Consider the following 14,004-nt stretch of genomic DNA (forward strand, 5'->3'; position numbering starts at 1 on the left):
TAATATCTATGTAAGTGTAAGATAATACATTTACTGAGAATCAAATGACTCTTGTGTTAATATAAATGTGTGACCAGCCATATTATTTTGGTTCCAGACCTTTAAATCACTTCCTATATCTCAGATTGTTTCTCAACAAAATAGAATAAAATTATATTTCCAAGCAATTCATTAAAAAAAATGATTCATATACTTTGTGTTATGAGGGAATATACTCACTTTTCACTGTCCTCTGCTGCTGGGCTTTTGGCCGACCCTGTGATGTCCTCACCGGCGTCATGGCCTTTCCCATTAGGAATAGCGTTCACCTCAGCAGGACCAGTTTCCACAGTCTCAGTTGGATTATCTTCACTCATATCTGCGTGTGTGTGTAATAATCTGTCTGTGGAGATTTGTTAAAGATTGAGGTCTTGCTTATGTTTGTGCTTTGGGAGTCAGGTTTCTATTTTCCTCCAGGGATCTGTGGAAGAAAACAAAACAGACATTTTGTTATGAAGCAGGCAGATCGATGTCCTTTCACTAATGGTTGGAGCAAAGTTCTACTTTGACATTAAAACTGAATAGTGAATTCAATTCAATTAAAAACATGTTGTTACCCCAACATCAGGAGGAGTTTATGGTTTTTTTCAGAAATGTTTTTCTTAAAAATACAGTTAACTTAACACTTATCTACACCTCATATCAAAATCACTGGATCACGTACATCCACTATAAATACCAACCTGATATAAACTAGTCAGGTCTTATTTAAGACAGATAGAAATGATATTGAAATGTTTTCACAGTTTATTTATAACGTGTCATCTCTTAGATGCTCTGCAAACTCATTGACACCCACACAGGTGATTTTTATAAATCCCTGTGTCTGTATGGGATTTCTCCAGATTCCTCCCACAGTCCAAAGAGACTGAGCAGATTGGGGTCAGGTTTATGGAGACTCTAAATTGAATGTGAGCAGGAATGGTTGTTTGTTGGAAATCTGACTGGGGACATCAACAAGCTCAAAGTGACTGCAAGACTAAAATATCTTAAAATAATAATGATATTTATTGTTTAAAATAGATGTTTTGACAAATCACAGGAATAATTGATACATCAGCTGACAGGTCTATGCACAGAGGAAGCAGAGCTTTCAGTTAACGGTGACACACTGGGCTTTGCTTCAAGCCTTTATTTCCTGGGTATCCTGCTGTGGTGTCTCAGCTGACCAGCTGGCTTGGGGGGTCCCAAAAAAGGCCCCTGTGACTTGTTTCTCCTAGATGCTGTTGACCAGAGGCCCCTATCTGGCCGGCCCTGAATGCTCTCCTTTGCTCTGCTGCATAAACGGCAGCGCAGGCTATAATAGAGAGCACGTTGGGGGCCACAGAGGAGGAACACACACAAATAGTTAAACCCGCAGCACCAAGACAAAAAGAGAAGAACCAGCTACAACCAGCTACGAACCAGCTAGTCGTCTTTGTGCCTCCATTTTTCTGCTTGTCACTTTTCTCTCTGTTTCCTCTTTAATTGAGGAGGGTTCAACATGGCAACAATGCTCAGGGTTTTCTGTACGACCGTTCCTGGCAACCACTCGGCTCTCTTTGTTCCCCCAAGGCTCCTTCCGTTCCACATTCTGCCCTTTTAAATGTAGTCTTTTTTTGTGCAATATTATTTTAACACATCAAACGTAGTGTGAGGTGAATAAAGCCTGTTCTACACCGAGCAGTCCTCTGAACCTGTCTTCCTCAACCACGTTGCTGCGAGCCTCACTGCGCAGCCTGGACTCTCGGTGTCTCTGGCTAAAGCCGGGCAACGTGGTTGGGCAGCAAAGCACACTGCACAATGGCACATGTTGTGCGGTTTCCTGGGAACGGGTTTGAGAACAGTGCTACTATTGTGCCAAGGATCATTATACCGCCGGGGCCCCCTTGGCTGCAGTTCACCAGGCCACTCGAGAGGCTGAAAGGTATTTCACTGGCTCTAATTGAAAAGACGCCACCTTAAATTCAGCAAATGCCAAGATCCTGTATTCATGCACAGTTGTAGCGCAGTTGCTGACGGTAGCAATGGCAGAACCAGGCCCCCTCTCATGGGACAAATCGCTGCACAGAACCGCGCTGCCAATCAGATCGTCTACAAATCACGAAGAGGCTGGAGGTGCCATTCGAGGACAATACACGAGGGGCCGTGCGGCCACAGCGGTACCTCTTAAATGGCCCAGAGCAGTGGAGCTTGAAACAGCAGCGCTGATTGGACAGTTGTTGCTCCTACAATCATGATGTTTAATCACAAAAGCAATATATGACATCCTTGAAAACAGTCGAGTGAAAACACACTCACTCAGTCACAAGCTGTTATTTTTAGAGAGCTTTTATTTTCCTGCACTCCAAGTTTGAAGCAAATGAGGGAAGTTTAAATGCGCAGGGGGAGATACAAATTTTCATGGTTTTGCCAGCAGAGACACTGATTCTGATTTCAGGTATATGCTATATAAAGATGTCATGAAATAATATTTACCAGTTTTAAGCAAGGCTGCACAGTGGTGTTCCTGGTTCCAATCTCGGCCATAGACTGAGCCTGTCTGAGTTTGCATGTTCTTGCGTGTCTGAGTGGGTTTTCTCCAGGTACTTCGGCTTCCTCCAACATGCAGACTGGGATTAGGTTCATTAAAGACTCTCAATTGACTGAATGTGCTGATGTTTTTAACTTGTTGTTGTTATGTATTGTTAATGCACACTGTCCAGGCTGTACCCCGCCTCTCACCCAAAGTCAGCTGATGGTATCGATGTTGGATGGATGGACGGACAGACAGTGTTTAAATCATAAATGTTAAGGAGATTGTTTAAGGGTCAGATCCAGTATGGGAGTATTTAGTGGGTTATTATTGTTTAAATATTGGAATGCCAAACTTTCACGATATTTATGTGATAGGAATTTTTATTATAGTGTGGGTATAAGCAATTCAAATATGTTTACAAAAATTAAACTTGATGTCTCATCTTAGATGACAATACCATCACACTGAATGAACTGTACTACAATTTGTCTGACGAGCATAAAAAACAATCATCATCATCCCCACAGACTGAACCACCAGTTACCACAGCACCATTGTGGTATGAAACAGAGGCAGAGCTGTGTTAACATAAGAAAAAGTTCAGGGAAAGCCAAGACAACAAGACTGAACTGCTCTGTAGTCTACAGACGCGATGTCACCCCCCAAAAACACACGAGTGCATCGGTCTGCATGAGGACTTACAGTCTACCCTGATCTCACAGCAACATGGTTTCCAACATTTCATTCCCAGAAACATTTTTCATGTGAGAGACATCTAGATACTTAGATATGTTTGAGTTTAAATGAGGATTTCCACACTAATAAAGTTCTATTTGCTTAGTGTGTATTCACCACAATACACCAAAGATCTATTGACTTAACCTTTCTCAAGAGCGGACACTGCAACTGCTGCAGCAACGATACTGTACCACTACTTCCTTTATCAAAAAATAAAACCCAATGACAGAAAGAAACATTAGCAGCACTACATGGGGAAAAAGGGATTATCCATTGTTTCTCCACTCATATTCAAACAATCTGAATCCTAAGAAAGAGTTAATGGCAGCTTGTGAGGCTCTTGGAGCGAGTAAATGAGTCTTTTCACAGTGACAACAGAGGCGATGTTTATTCAAGCCCTATCCAAAACATCACCTCAGTTTGCCAACACACAGCGAGCGTATGCGCTTCAGTCCGCCTGCATCTGACGTGAGCCGCTCTTCCGAGAGACGTCACGCCATGAAGGAAGAGAGAGAGAGCGAGGCCGTTTCACTGATTGTAACACCATAACCGAAACCTGAACCAAACAACGCTGTGCATGCTTATTCATCTCCACTTATTGCTATGCATGTGTGCATCTGGGTTTGTCGTTCATTTCGGTGAATAATCAAATGTGTGCAGTTTATGCTGTGACACATCCTCCTCTCTCACTACTTAATGACATTCTCACAGGCCTCTGGCTGCATAAGCTTTTCTTGATTGAGTCTCCAGTGTCATTTTCACAGAAGCTTAATCTGTGGACAATCACTAAATGTTTCTCAGTCTTCTCGCTCACATTCACGTCCACGTGTTTGCAGTAAAAGAATAATGCAAATCTTTTTAAAACTCAACAAGAATCGTGTTATCCTCCTTAAAATCATCCGCAGCATCAATCATGTCCATGCAGGTCATTTGAAAGACAGCAAAGCTAGCTCAATCTAATCTAATCTTAACCAGAAGGGTACCCTGAGAGTGCAGACTTCACCGAGGCCAACTCCCTTTCTCATCAAAGTGTAAAAATGATCCTGGATCTGCCACCTTGATCAAAGCTGTTCAAAGAGTTAATGGGTTTTTCCTTGGACCGTGCCCCTCCCTTCCAACTACTTTCAATTAGACCAGATCAGCAGTTTCTATCGCAATCCTGCAAACAGACAGTCAAACAGAAATCAAAACATAACCTCCCTGGCAGAGCAGAGGTAAAAAGCAAGAACTCAGTCGAGTACATTCCTCCATTGAAGCACCTATCTCATATTGTTAAAGAAACTGATTTAAAATATTCCTGTATCCACACCAAAATGTACAGTGGTGGAAAAAACCTACCCTCCTATGAAACCATTCGATTCAATTCAAACCCGCTATCTGGATTTGTATCTGGATCTGAACAACATTACATACACTAATAGATATCAGTCTCATGAGCATGACTGTTTTTTTCTTTAAGATTCATCAATCACTTCTTTGCAAATTATCAAAAAACTGAATATATCTTGCAATGTTAAAGAAAGAGAACATTCCCAGATCCACCCCTGTGTCCGGATCCACACCAACATTTATTGGGTGATTCCCTGACTCAGACCACATCCTTCCACATTCCAGTTTCACAGAAATCCATTCAGTAGATTTAGCATAATCCTGCTGACTAACAAACAAAAAACAACAAACCAACAATCTGACAGGGGTGAATATTACTAACATTCTTACTAATAGATTTCTGTCATAGCTGCAAAACCTGTGATGCCTGTTTTTAAAAGTCACTGTAGTGGACAAATATCAACATCATATAAAGTAAGTTATCCAACCTCCCTGTGTTCATAAACAGGACGGGGTTTCCTGCAGATTAAGAGATTACACATGATGAGCACCACAATTCCACTGATGAGCAGCTAATAGATCTATCAGTGAATTTTTCATGTTAAACCTCCAACAGTCAGGAAGATGGAGTAGACACAATTAGGGCCCATCTCGCTCAGACAGGAAGTCAGGATCAAACCGCTCAGGTCACCACGTACACTGCTCCTGCTCCTGTATAAAAATAGCTGCAGAGGAGTGAATAGCCGGCCGCGCTGTAACCCCACATCATGTCACACATAAAGCTGCTGCGTTCAAGTGCTGCTGCTGCTGCTGCTGCTGCTGCTGCATGTGCCACTGAAAACAGCAGCTGCCTTAAATAAGCTGTAAAGAGTCAGCGAACGCATCCCACAACCATCTGTCTCTATTCTGGTTTTTCACACATGGGTCAACATGCACGCTAATACACCCTGTGATAACACACACACACATATGAAGTGTTATAATGAGAAAATGCCATACTGCTGCCATGATGTTGTTGAGAGAAGGAAACATCCCAAATAGGTACGGGCAGAAAATAAAAAATCTTCAATGTGTAACTGAGTCCAGTGTAGAATTACACACAGTAGAAATGAGATGCTTGAAGATATTAGATGTTTAGACAGTGAACGAGGCCCAAAATGACAAAGCAGCAGACATTAGTGGGATCAGTAACTGGAATGTAATATCTCAATTTTCAAACTGTAATCCCTTACACTGCTGCTTGTTACTGAAAATGACTGAGTAGAAACTGTCCAGCAGTGAGTGAGAACACTCATGAAAGGTCTTATTCACCCACACAGGAGTTTGCAGTTATTCTGGCTGATTAAACCTGTGCTCTGGTTGAAGGTCTGTGTTACTACAAATATGTGTTGGACCCTCGAAATCAACTGCAACTCAGTAAATGAGGGGATTCTCTCGTAAGTAGAGTGATAGTTGTTTGTTTTTTTGGTATTAAGGCCATATTGAAAAAAAACAATTCATAAAAAAGTTATTACATAATGAGAATAAGTGGAAAATGTGAAAATAAGCAGCAAGGAGAACCGGTGCTCGCCAGAGTTCCGCTCCTTCTGGATCCAAACTCTTGAACAGATCTCATTGTTTCTTGAGAAACTATGAAACCTCTCTGAATATCTCACAGATATAACCAGTGATATTCTTACAGTCGACCTCGACCAAACATTACCTCCATCAAAAATGAAGCTATTTCTTCAAAGTCTTCAGAATAGACTCAGTTTTTTGAACAAACTACTAAAGTAGAATTTAACAAGATGCTCCACTTTCCTTTTACACAGGCAACAAGCTAATCTCCTGATATTCCCCTGTAACACACAGTCCTACAGTTATGACTGCATTCTCATTGTCGCAGATTCTTTTTCCCTTTAAGTGGAAAAAGTCATTAACGTTCAGTGTGGAAAAAACATTTTCCACAAACCACACATCACATGTGCCCAACAGGCCACTGTATCCTCTGCCTCTCTTTCCTTGTTGTCCTGTCATCACCCTCCCTCCCTCCCTCCCTCCCTGTGCTGCAGGCCCTGAGTATTAGCCCACAGGGAGAACAGGAGATTAACTTCTGACTGTCAGTTTCTGAGATGCTCCTCATCTCCAAGGTTCCTAAAAGCCTCTGTGAGATGCACATGTCAGAGACTCTAACATGACGCAGGAGGTGGTCTCTGCTCTGGAGTGCATTTTAAATACCCACCATCAGGTGGGAGGTCTTTTCTCACAGAGAGTCAGGTGTTTCAGAGCGAGGCTCTATTCTGGATTATTCTGTACAATCAATGCAGGGAAAAAAAGATTGAAATTATGAAATTTGACCTTAAATCTCCACAGATCATTTGATAACCTATTTCTTTACAAATGGATGCTGACCTGTAGCCCAATGTACCGACCTGGACACTCTGTAACTGTAAGAATTATCTGGCTTCAACATCATCACATAAAACCTTATGACATGACGAACATCTATGCATTGTAAGCTTTAACAGAAAACACTGCTCTTTCACGTTGAACTGGGTCACCTCATGTTTTGACAAACTGCATAGTGGTTGTTTCCATTGCACATTCATGCAAAAGTCCTGCCTGACCTCAAACGTCAGAATGAGACTGGACAGAGGTGGCAGATTCAGTCAACAGAGATGTGAGGGCTCAGTAAGTCATACCTGATTTTAAAAAACTCAAAACTGCCTTATTATTGACAGGGTCGCTGATTATTTACTAATCTCAAAATATTTCAGGCCATTACAGAAAGTGTAATGAAGGTTTTCATCTGGTTTTGTTTTGGACTATAAACTGGTTGATTGGTTTTCCATGTGTCACACGTCTTATATCACCCAGGCTGTTTGAGGAAATACAGGGGTGAGTACGGAAGAAGGTCAGGTCTCAGTTTAAGATCCCACATGACTGAACCCAAACGATATTCTGCTGAATTTGAAAAAAACATCTGATCCTGTATGTTTCACTTCATTTCATCCATTCCAGATTGAAAGTAAAAGAAGTGGCTAAACTTACTCTGCAGAGAAATGTAGCATTTCAGATTTAAATTCTGCGTCATCACTTGTTTGCTGACTCAGTTTTGTGGACTTCCTGTGTAAGACTGAGGCCACATGTCTACGGTTTTGTCTCTTAGCTTGACTGACATGCTGTAAATTGAAGACGGCAGGCGTCTGTACCATGAGGTGATGCAGGTCGCAGGGAAGAGTCAGGATGACGCAGCGATTGTCTTTAGTGTTTTGTAGATCTAAACAGTGCAGCCACTGCAGGTGATGGCTTTAACTATGGAGAATGGCTTCAGATGACAAAGCAAGAGGTAATTGGCAGGGTCGCTGCAACAGGGTTGGCAGAGCAGGCAATTACCGGGGCTCCTGAACTGAGGGGGGCCCCTGAGAACGGCTGATTATGTTAGTCTCCGTGGCAGCAACAATTGTATAAAGCCATCAGAGCCCCCAAAGTCCCTTGAAACGCTCCTGGTAATTGTTAATATCATAAAGTAATCAATATGATATAAAGGGTCAAATTTACACACATGAAAATGATAATGATGAACTACTCATTATCTAATGATTGAATTAGATAGTACCTCCCAGTTTGTTCTATAATAACGCATCATTATCTATTGTATGATTCTCAGTTCAAAGTAATACAGAACTAATCATGAGGTCATTTCTGATTGTTTCCTCACTTGCTCCTCAGAAACTACTCACTTTATTGTTCATGTTATTGTTCTGATTGTGTTACCAGTGTAATCCAAAGCAAAAAGTGGAACAAATGATGTTGATGCAGGCGGAGTAAATGATTCAGAGAACATCCTGGTAGCAACTGTTGACAGTTCAAGTTCAAAAAGCCAAAACTTTCCATCCCCTGTTTGTGTGGAGCTCAAAAGTCCTTTTGTTATTTCTATTCATTTTCTTTCCTATTGATGTTTTCTATTTATATATTTTATAAATGTAATTTATTCAGTTTATGTTGTTTCTAATTCAGTGCCATTCCTGTCCAATTGTTTTTTGAATTTGAGTACATCAAGAGCAAGTAAATCCACATCAGGAATCTATAATCAAGCAGAATTGCTCTTGTTTGCACAACTTCAGTGAATCGTGTCTGCAGGCGGTCGAGCATCATCAAACTCACTCTTATCCAGGTTCAGCATGCATAATTAGGATTACGATACAATTAGGATTTAAAACTTCATTTCAGAGAAAATCTAAAAGTGAGAATGTTTACCTGAAACACACACATTCAACTGAAGTGATGCATAGATACAAATATTTTTTACAGCAGGGATGCAAAGTGTAATGATGCTCTTATGATGAGCTGCTTCAAACAGTTGACAGATATTCTTTGGATTCTGTACAGCTCCACATCTGGATCATTGACTTGCTGAGTATTCATAAAAAATGATTCACTCGATTTGAATGTGATCTCAGCCCTGTGGCTCTGTGCCTCATAAGCTGCCTTCATCACCTCTGTGCACAACACAGGAACACTGTGCAATCCTGCAAACTGCAAATGAGCTGTTAGCAAGCAACGCTGACTGCGTCTCATACTTTACATACACTGGAAACTGCTACAACAGATGGAATCGTGGCTGAAAGGTCAAAACCAGAAAGATACAAAAGTGATAAAAAACACCACTTACAAATGCCTATTTTCTACATATATTTGTATAAAGTGACAGAGATGAAATAGTATCTTAACTCTATTGCTTGATTAGATTTGATTTGACATCATTGGGTCATAACTTCAACACATAGGACATGTATTCACACATGTCACATCTGTTCCATTCATTTTATCTGAATGAAACAGGTTAGGACAATGAGTGAATAAATATCGTGAATTGAGTGCTTGACATTTTTGCTGATAAAATGACTAAAACAACGAATTGATTTCCAAAATTGCAGATTTATTTCCTTTCTAATCAGCTAACTTTTGCAGCTCTACCTGTTTAAAGGACCCTGGCTCCATAAAAGACGGCTCTGACTCAGCCTAAGACACAGCCTCTATGAGGAAACTGTGCAAGTTGTACATTAGTTTGAACAATAGTACAGAGTTCAATCAGCTAACGGCTCGTCCACCCATACAGTCCACTGTTCAATGCCAGCTCTGTCCTCTCTCCATCATGTGCCCCACAACAAAGGAGCAGCCTCTCCTGGCATCGACCTCCAGACTCCCTCCTGTTTCCTCCTCATCACATGGCAGCAGAGAAAAAGAAAGAGAGCATCATTGGGGCGAATGCATTCATCCAGCCTGAAGTACAACTCACGCAGTGTGTGACCACCATGGTGGATGCTGCTCTGCTGACTCTTGTCACATACCACAGCACCACACAAGCCCAGATCCCCAATCCACTGACAGAACTCCTGAGCACAGCAGGCACCCACTATAAGCAGATCAATGTAGGGCTTAAGTATAAAATCCTTTATACAACTAAGAATTGCACTGAGTACAATAGGCCAGTGATGGATAATGAGCAAAAATACAGCTCTCCATGAGGATCAGAAGTAATGTATTCTGACTTTGGCATGAGGTGGCCTAGCAGACTTTCTCCGGTCTGTCCTGCACAAATGTCACCAAAGCTGCTCTCAAACATGCACTGAAGTCTGGACATCTTCCTGAAACTTTCCAGAGGGGCTGAATTTGAGAATGTCACTTTCCAAGTCAGTCTCTCTGGAAGTTTTCCAGAATTTTAGTTGGTTTTAAGGATAAGTGCTGCCGTCAGTGTCGATGCACTGGAAACAAAAACACTGTGGCTGTGTCCGAAATTACCCACTCATTTCCCCCCCTACATTGTGACTTCTATATAAAGAACAATACAGTGAGCTCATCGGCGAAAAAGAGTCACTGTTTGGGTCATTTTTTCTGCACAGGTCATTATGTCATTATTGCACAATTTTGACGTACAACACCACTGATTTTTTTTTTGTTGATTTTCCTATTGTTGGAAGCTCCACATACGGTCTTCATATGTGAAAGGAAAACTTCAGAATATTAAATGCACCGGCTGAAATTTCTGTGCATTTTCCAGAATTTGTGTCTGAGAACGGTTTAAGAGACATTCAAAGTGATTCTATTCTCTGTGGTTTTGAAACTGTAGGTCTGGAACACAAAAAAACATCCTGCTACACATTATTATATCTAGTTTGCTGTGATATTTGTGTTTTTCGTATTAAATATATTTAACCTCTTCAGCGTCAAAAAAAGAAAGTATTGCAATAGTTTTGTACATCCAATCTTTCCCAGGTTATATAGGACAAGGATTTCAGCCAGTGTAAAAATTCAATTAAACAGGCAGCAGTTCCCATAAGACCATAAGGATTTCAGTCTCCTCTCAACCTACTGCTGATTCACTAGACAGCATTCTGTTGAGGTTATGTTATTTTTCTCCCAGAGCTCATCTTATCAATAGGCTAGCATTTAGCATAAGTGGTATGACCTTCTACCAGCGGGAGTTTGTATGAACCCTCAGTACGTCAGACACCACAGGTCGTCCATTAAACCAGACTGCACTTAGAAGATGTAAAAACACTGCAATGTGATGAGCAAAAACTCCAGAGGATGAATAAGATACACTGTTTAAGGGAGGACAAGAAGGAACTGGTGAAATTAAAAAAATTATAGAAAGGTATCAAATATACTGAATTTATATTGTTTCCAATCATTATTTAAAAAACATTTACCTCATAAACATACGTATCGAGGCTCCAGCTCCATAAGCCTCAATTCATTACATACACTGCTAGCACCCCCACAACCCGTACATTGAAAGGAAGTTCTCCCTATGTCAGAAATTCTCTGAAATGCGAGCTAAGGCTACAGTGCACATGCACACAAAACACATCACATCATCACAATCTTTGTATCTTTGACTCTGCAAATAAAGGGCATTGTCTTTCTGTAACTCGAGAGAGAAAACGAGGTGTAGTAAACACTTGAGTTTACATTTTAAAAGACCAAAATCCAATCGCGGCAATACCTTGAGGTCAGACCGAGGCTTGTGTGCTTTCCTGGTTTAATACCGTCAACAAAGTCACAGCGTGGCGTTGCTTTATTCTCAGGGTGAACCACATTGTATTCATAAGACTGAACAAGGCTTTCATGTCTTCTTTTCATTCCTGCAGATGTAAACCAATAAACTCCAGCAGGATCTAAATATATTCAACACAGGACACACGGCTTTGATCCAGTTAAATAGGAACTCAGTGAATCTCTGTCTGTGTTTGATCCAAAACGTTTTTCTCATTCACTAAGCTGACATTAAAAAATGAAGAAAATAAATCTTCAAGGGAGTATTAAAGGCGACTACTTGATAGCTACAGGCTGAAATGTGTTGCTTTGGTTTTATCCCTTTACCTGTTAGAACTGAAAAGCATTTATTATCAATGAGGGCCGTGACCTTTGTTTCATGGCACTCCTCACTATTTCCCACTTTTGTTAATCGATAGTGTAACCAATGGAAACAATGATCACATTTATATCACACTATCCTTTAAGTCTCCAATTAATGAGTTGTGTACAGACACTGTATTTACACATGCCTATTCTATCTAAATACAACCCGAAACATACAAGTGCAGGGATTAATCGCACAGCACGCACAATACTGGCTGAGGCTGGATCAGTGTGCTCACACTGTGATTTCATTCTGGGATGGGGTATAGGAAAAGGCGGCACATGGGCCAGTGACCAGTCAGAGAGGGGGGGGCAGTCAATTCTAACAGCAGAAGCCAAGCGGGGCCAGACAGGAGCTCTCGTCTGCTCCAGCCTGTCAAGTGCAGCGGTCACTGTCTCCCCTACTGCCCACAAGCCCTTGACGTGACTCATCTTGGAGGAGAGAAAAACTGCTGAAAGTGCCTCCAGGAGCCATGCTGTTGTCAGACTCTTATCCAGGCTTTATTTTTTTCAAAATATTTGTTAAATATTGTCCAATGCGTCCCACTCAGGAAAATGCTTTTATGAGAAATCTGGTGCAAGCTATGTGCATGTTATAAAAGTCTGTACTTACATATATTGCCCTAAATCAAACTAATTGGACATGGTGCTAACAAGAAGCATTATTACCTGCCAACAATTACACATACAGACGTAGACACATCTGACTGTAATTTATGATTTCAGAGTTAGCATCCGTCTGGTGGCAAATGTCCCTTTAGACTATCGGCAAGACCAAACATGAAGATCAGATGGCACATGTGTCGCCAAGCTGTGATGTGGTGTGAACCGGCTGTGGATGCTTCGCCATGCAACACGACTTAAAGGTTCAGTGTGTAGAATTTAGTGGTAATCTATTGGTGAAGTTGCATGTTGCAGCTGAACACCCCCTCACTTCAGCCTCCCCTTCCTAACATAAAAGGGAACCTGTGGTAATCTTCAGTTGTCATATAACTCAAAAGGTGTATAGTTTGTCAAGTTTTCCAATTTCTGCCAATAGATCCCTTTCACCTAAATTGTATGCAGGCAATCCAAATTTTAAGATGTAGGTAGAGAATGTGCATAATCCAAGCATCAATGTATCTCACAGGCGTGACTACCCCTGCAATATCATTCATGTTCAGGTTAAAGCTGGTTTGGGCTTTCAGCATTCAGTGTCCAGGAATCCACAGGGTCATGATCCCTCCAGTGGTCAAGTTTGATCCCACTAAGCCACACCACCATGAGCCTGCAGTTTTAATCAGATAGTGTCACTCAGTGATCCTCTAGGGCTGCAGAGCAAACATCTATTCTGCTGTGAGCCAAATCTGTCCACATTTTCCTCATAAAGCCGAAGAAAGGACGTGAGGAGTCTAAAAACTGAAATCTCATGAATACCCACTGTGCACGTTTGTAATGTCACCTCTCGACAGCTGCGCCAAGCACCATGCATGTTGCAGGAATAACACAACCTGAGGACAGACTATCGAGAGCTGAGTTTCAATAGAAGACGCAAACCCTTTTGCACATGTGACATGGAGAGCATACTGATGCTGCACGCACAAAGACATTTCTCAGTGGGGAAAAACATGCACATGCTCCGGGGCTGCACATGAGGATGCACGGTCACATACAGACAGCTGCGTGTCGATGTCTTACCCAAAAAGTAGCAGCGTCCTCCTCCAACTCCAAATATCTCCACACACACACACGCACACGCACACACTTGGCTCCTCCGCTCGGTGCTCGGCTGCCGTCGTCCTCCCTGTGCCCCGCTATGAGTCCGTCCTCCTTCCCTGCGCACGGCGTTAATGTCGTGTCCTCCGCTGACTGACTGAATTGTCCTAGTAATCTCCCGTGAGGTGGGAAAAAACAGAAAGAGTGCCCGGGTTCCGCCTACTGTTGCGCACACACACACGCACGCACACGCGGCGACCCCAATCAAATTACTGTTGGTGTGTACGTTGTGTGAGGGA

The 14,004-nt window shown here is 41.7% G+C and overlaps 1 protein-coding gene across 2 annotated transcripts in view; it reads right to left on the minus strand.

The window, feature by feature from the left end:
* The window catches only part of LOC109628887 (sodium-coupled neutral amino acid transporter 3-like), a 36,496-nt gene extending 22,527 nt beyond the window's left edge, over positions 1 to 13,969 (minus strand). Inside the window, exons 1-2 of one of the 2 annotated variants that reach the window (XM_020086331.2) lie at positions 13,688 to 13,969; positions 220 to 460 (exon numbers count right to left, since the gene is read on the minus strand). In XM_020086331.2, the coding sequence (XP_019941890.2) occupies positions 220 to 356 (137 nt within the window). In that variant the 5' untranslated portion in view covers positions 357 to 460; positions 13,688 to 13,969. The remainder of the gene's footprint in view (positions 1 to 219; positions 461 to 13,687) is intronic. The other variant, XM_020086332.2, reaches the window with a different exon arrangement.
* Positions 13,970 to 14,004: the final 35 nt, after the last annotated feature.

Source organism: Paralichthys olivaceus, chromosome 2 (assembly GCF_024713975.1).
Source record: "Paralichthys olivaceus isolate ysfri-2021 chromosome 2, ASM2471397v2, whole genome shotgun sequence".
Taxonomy (NCBI): Eukaryota; Metazoa; Chordata; class Actinopteri; order Pleuronectiformes; family Paralichthyidae; genus Paralichthys; species Paralichthys olivaceus.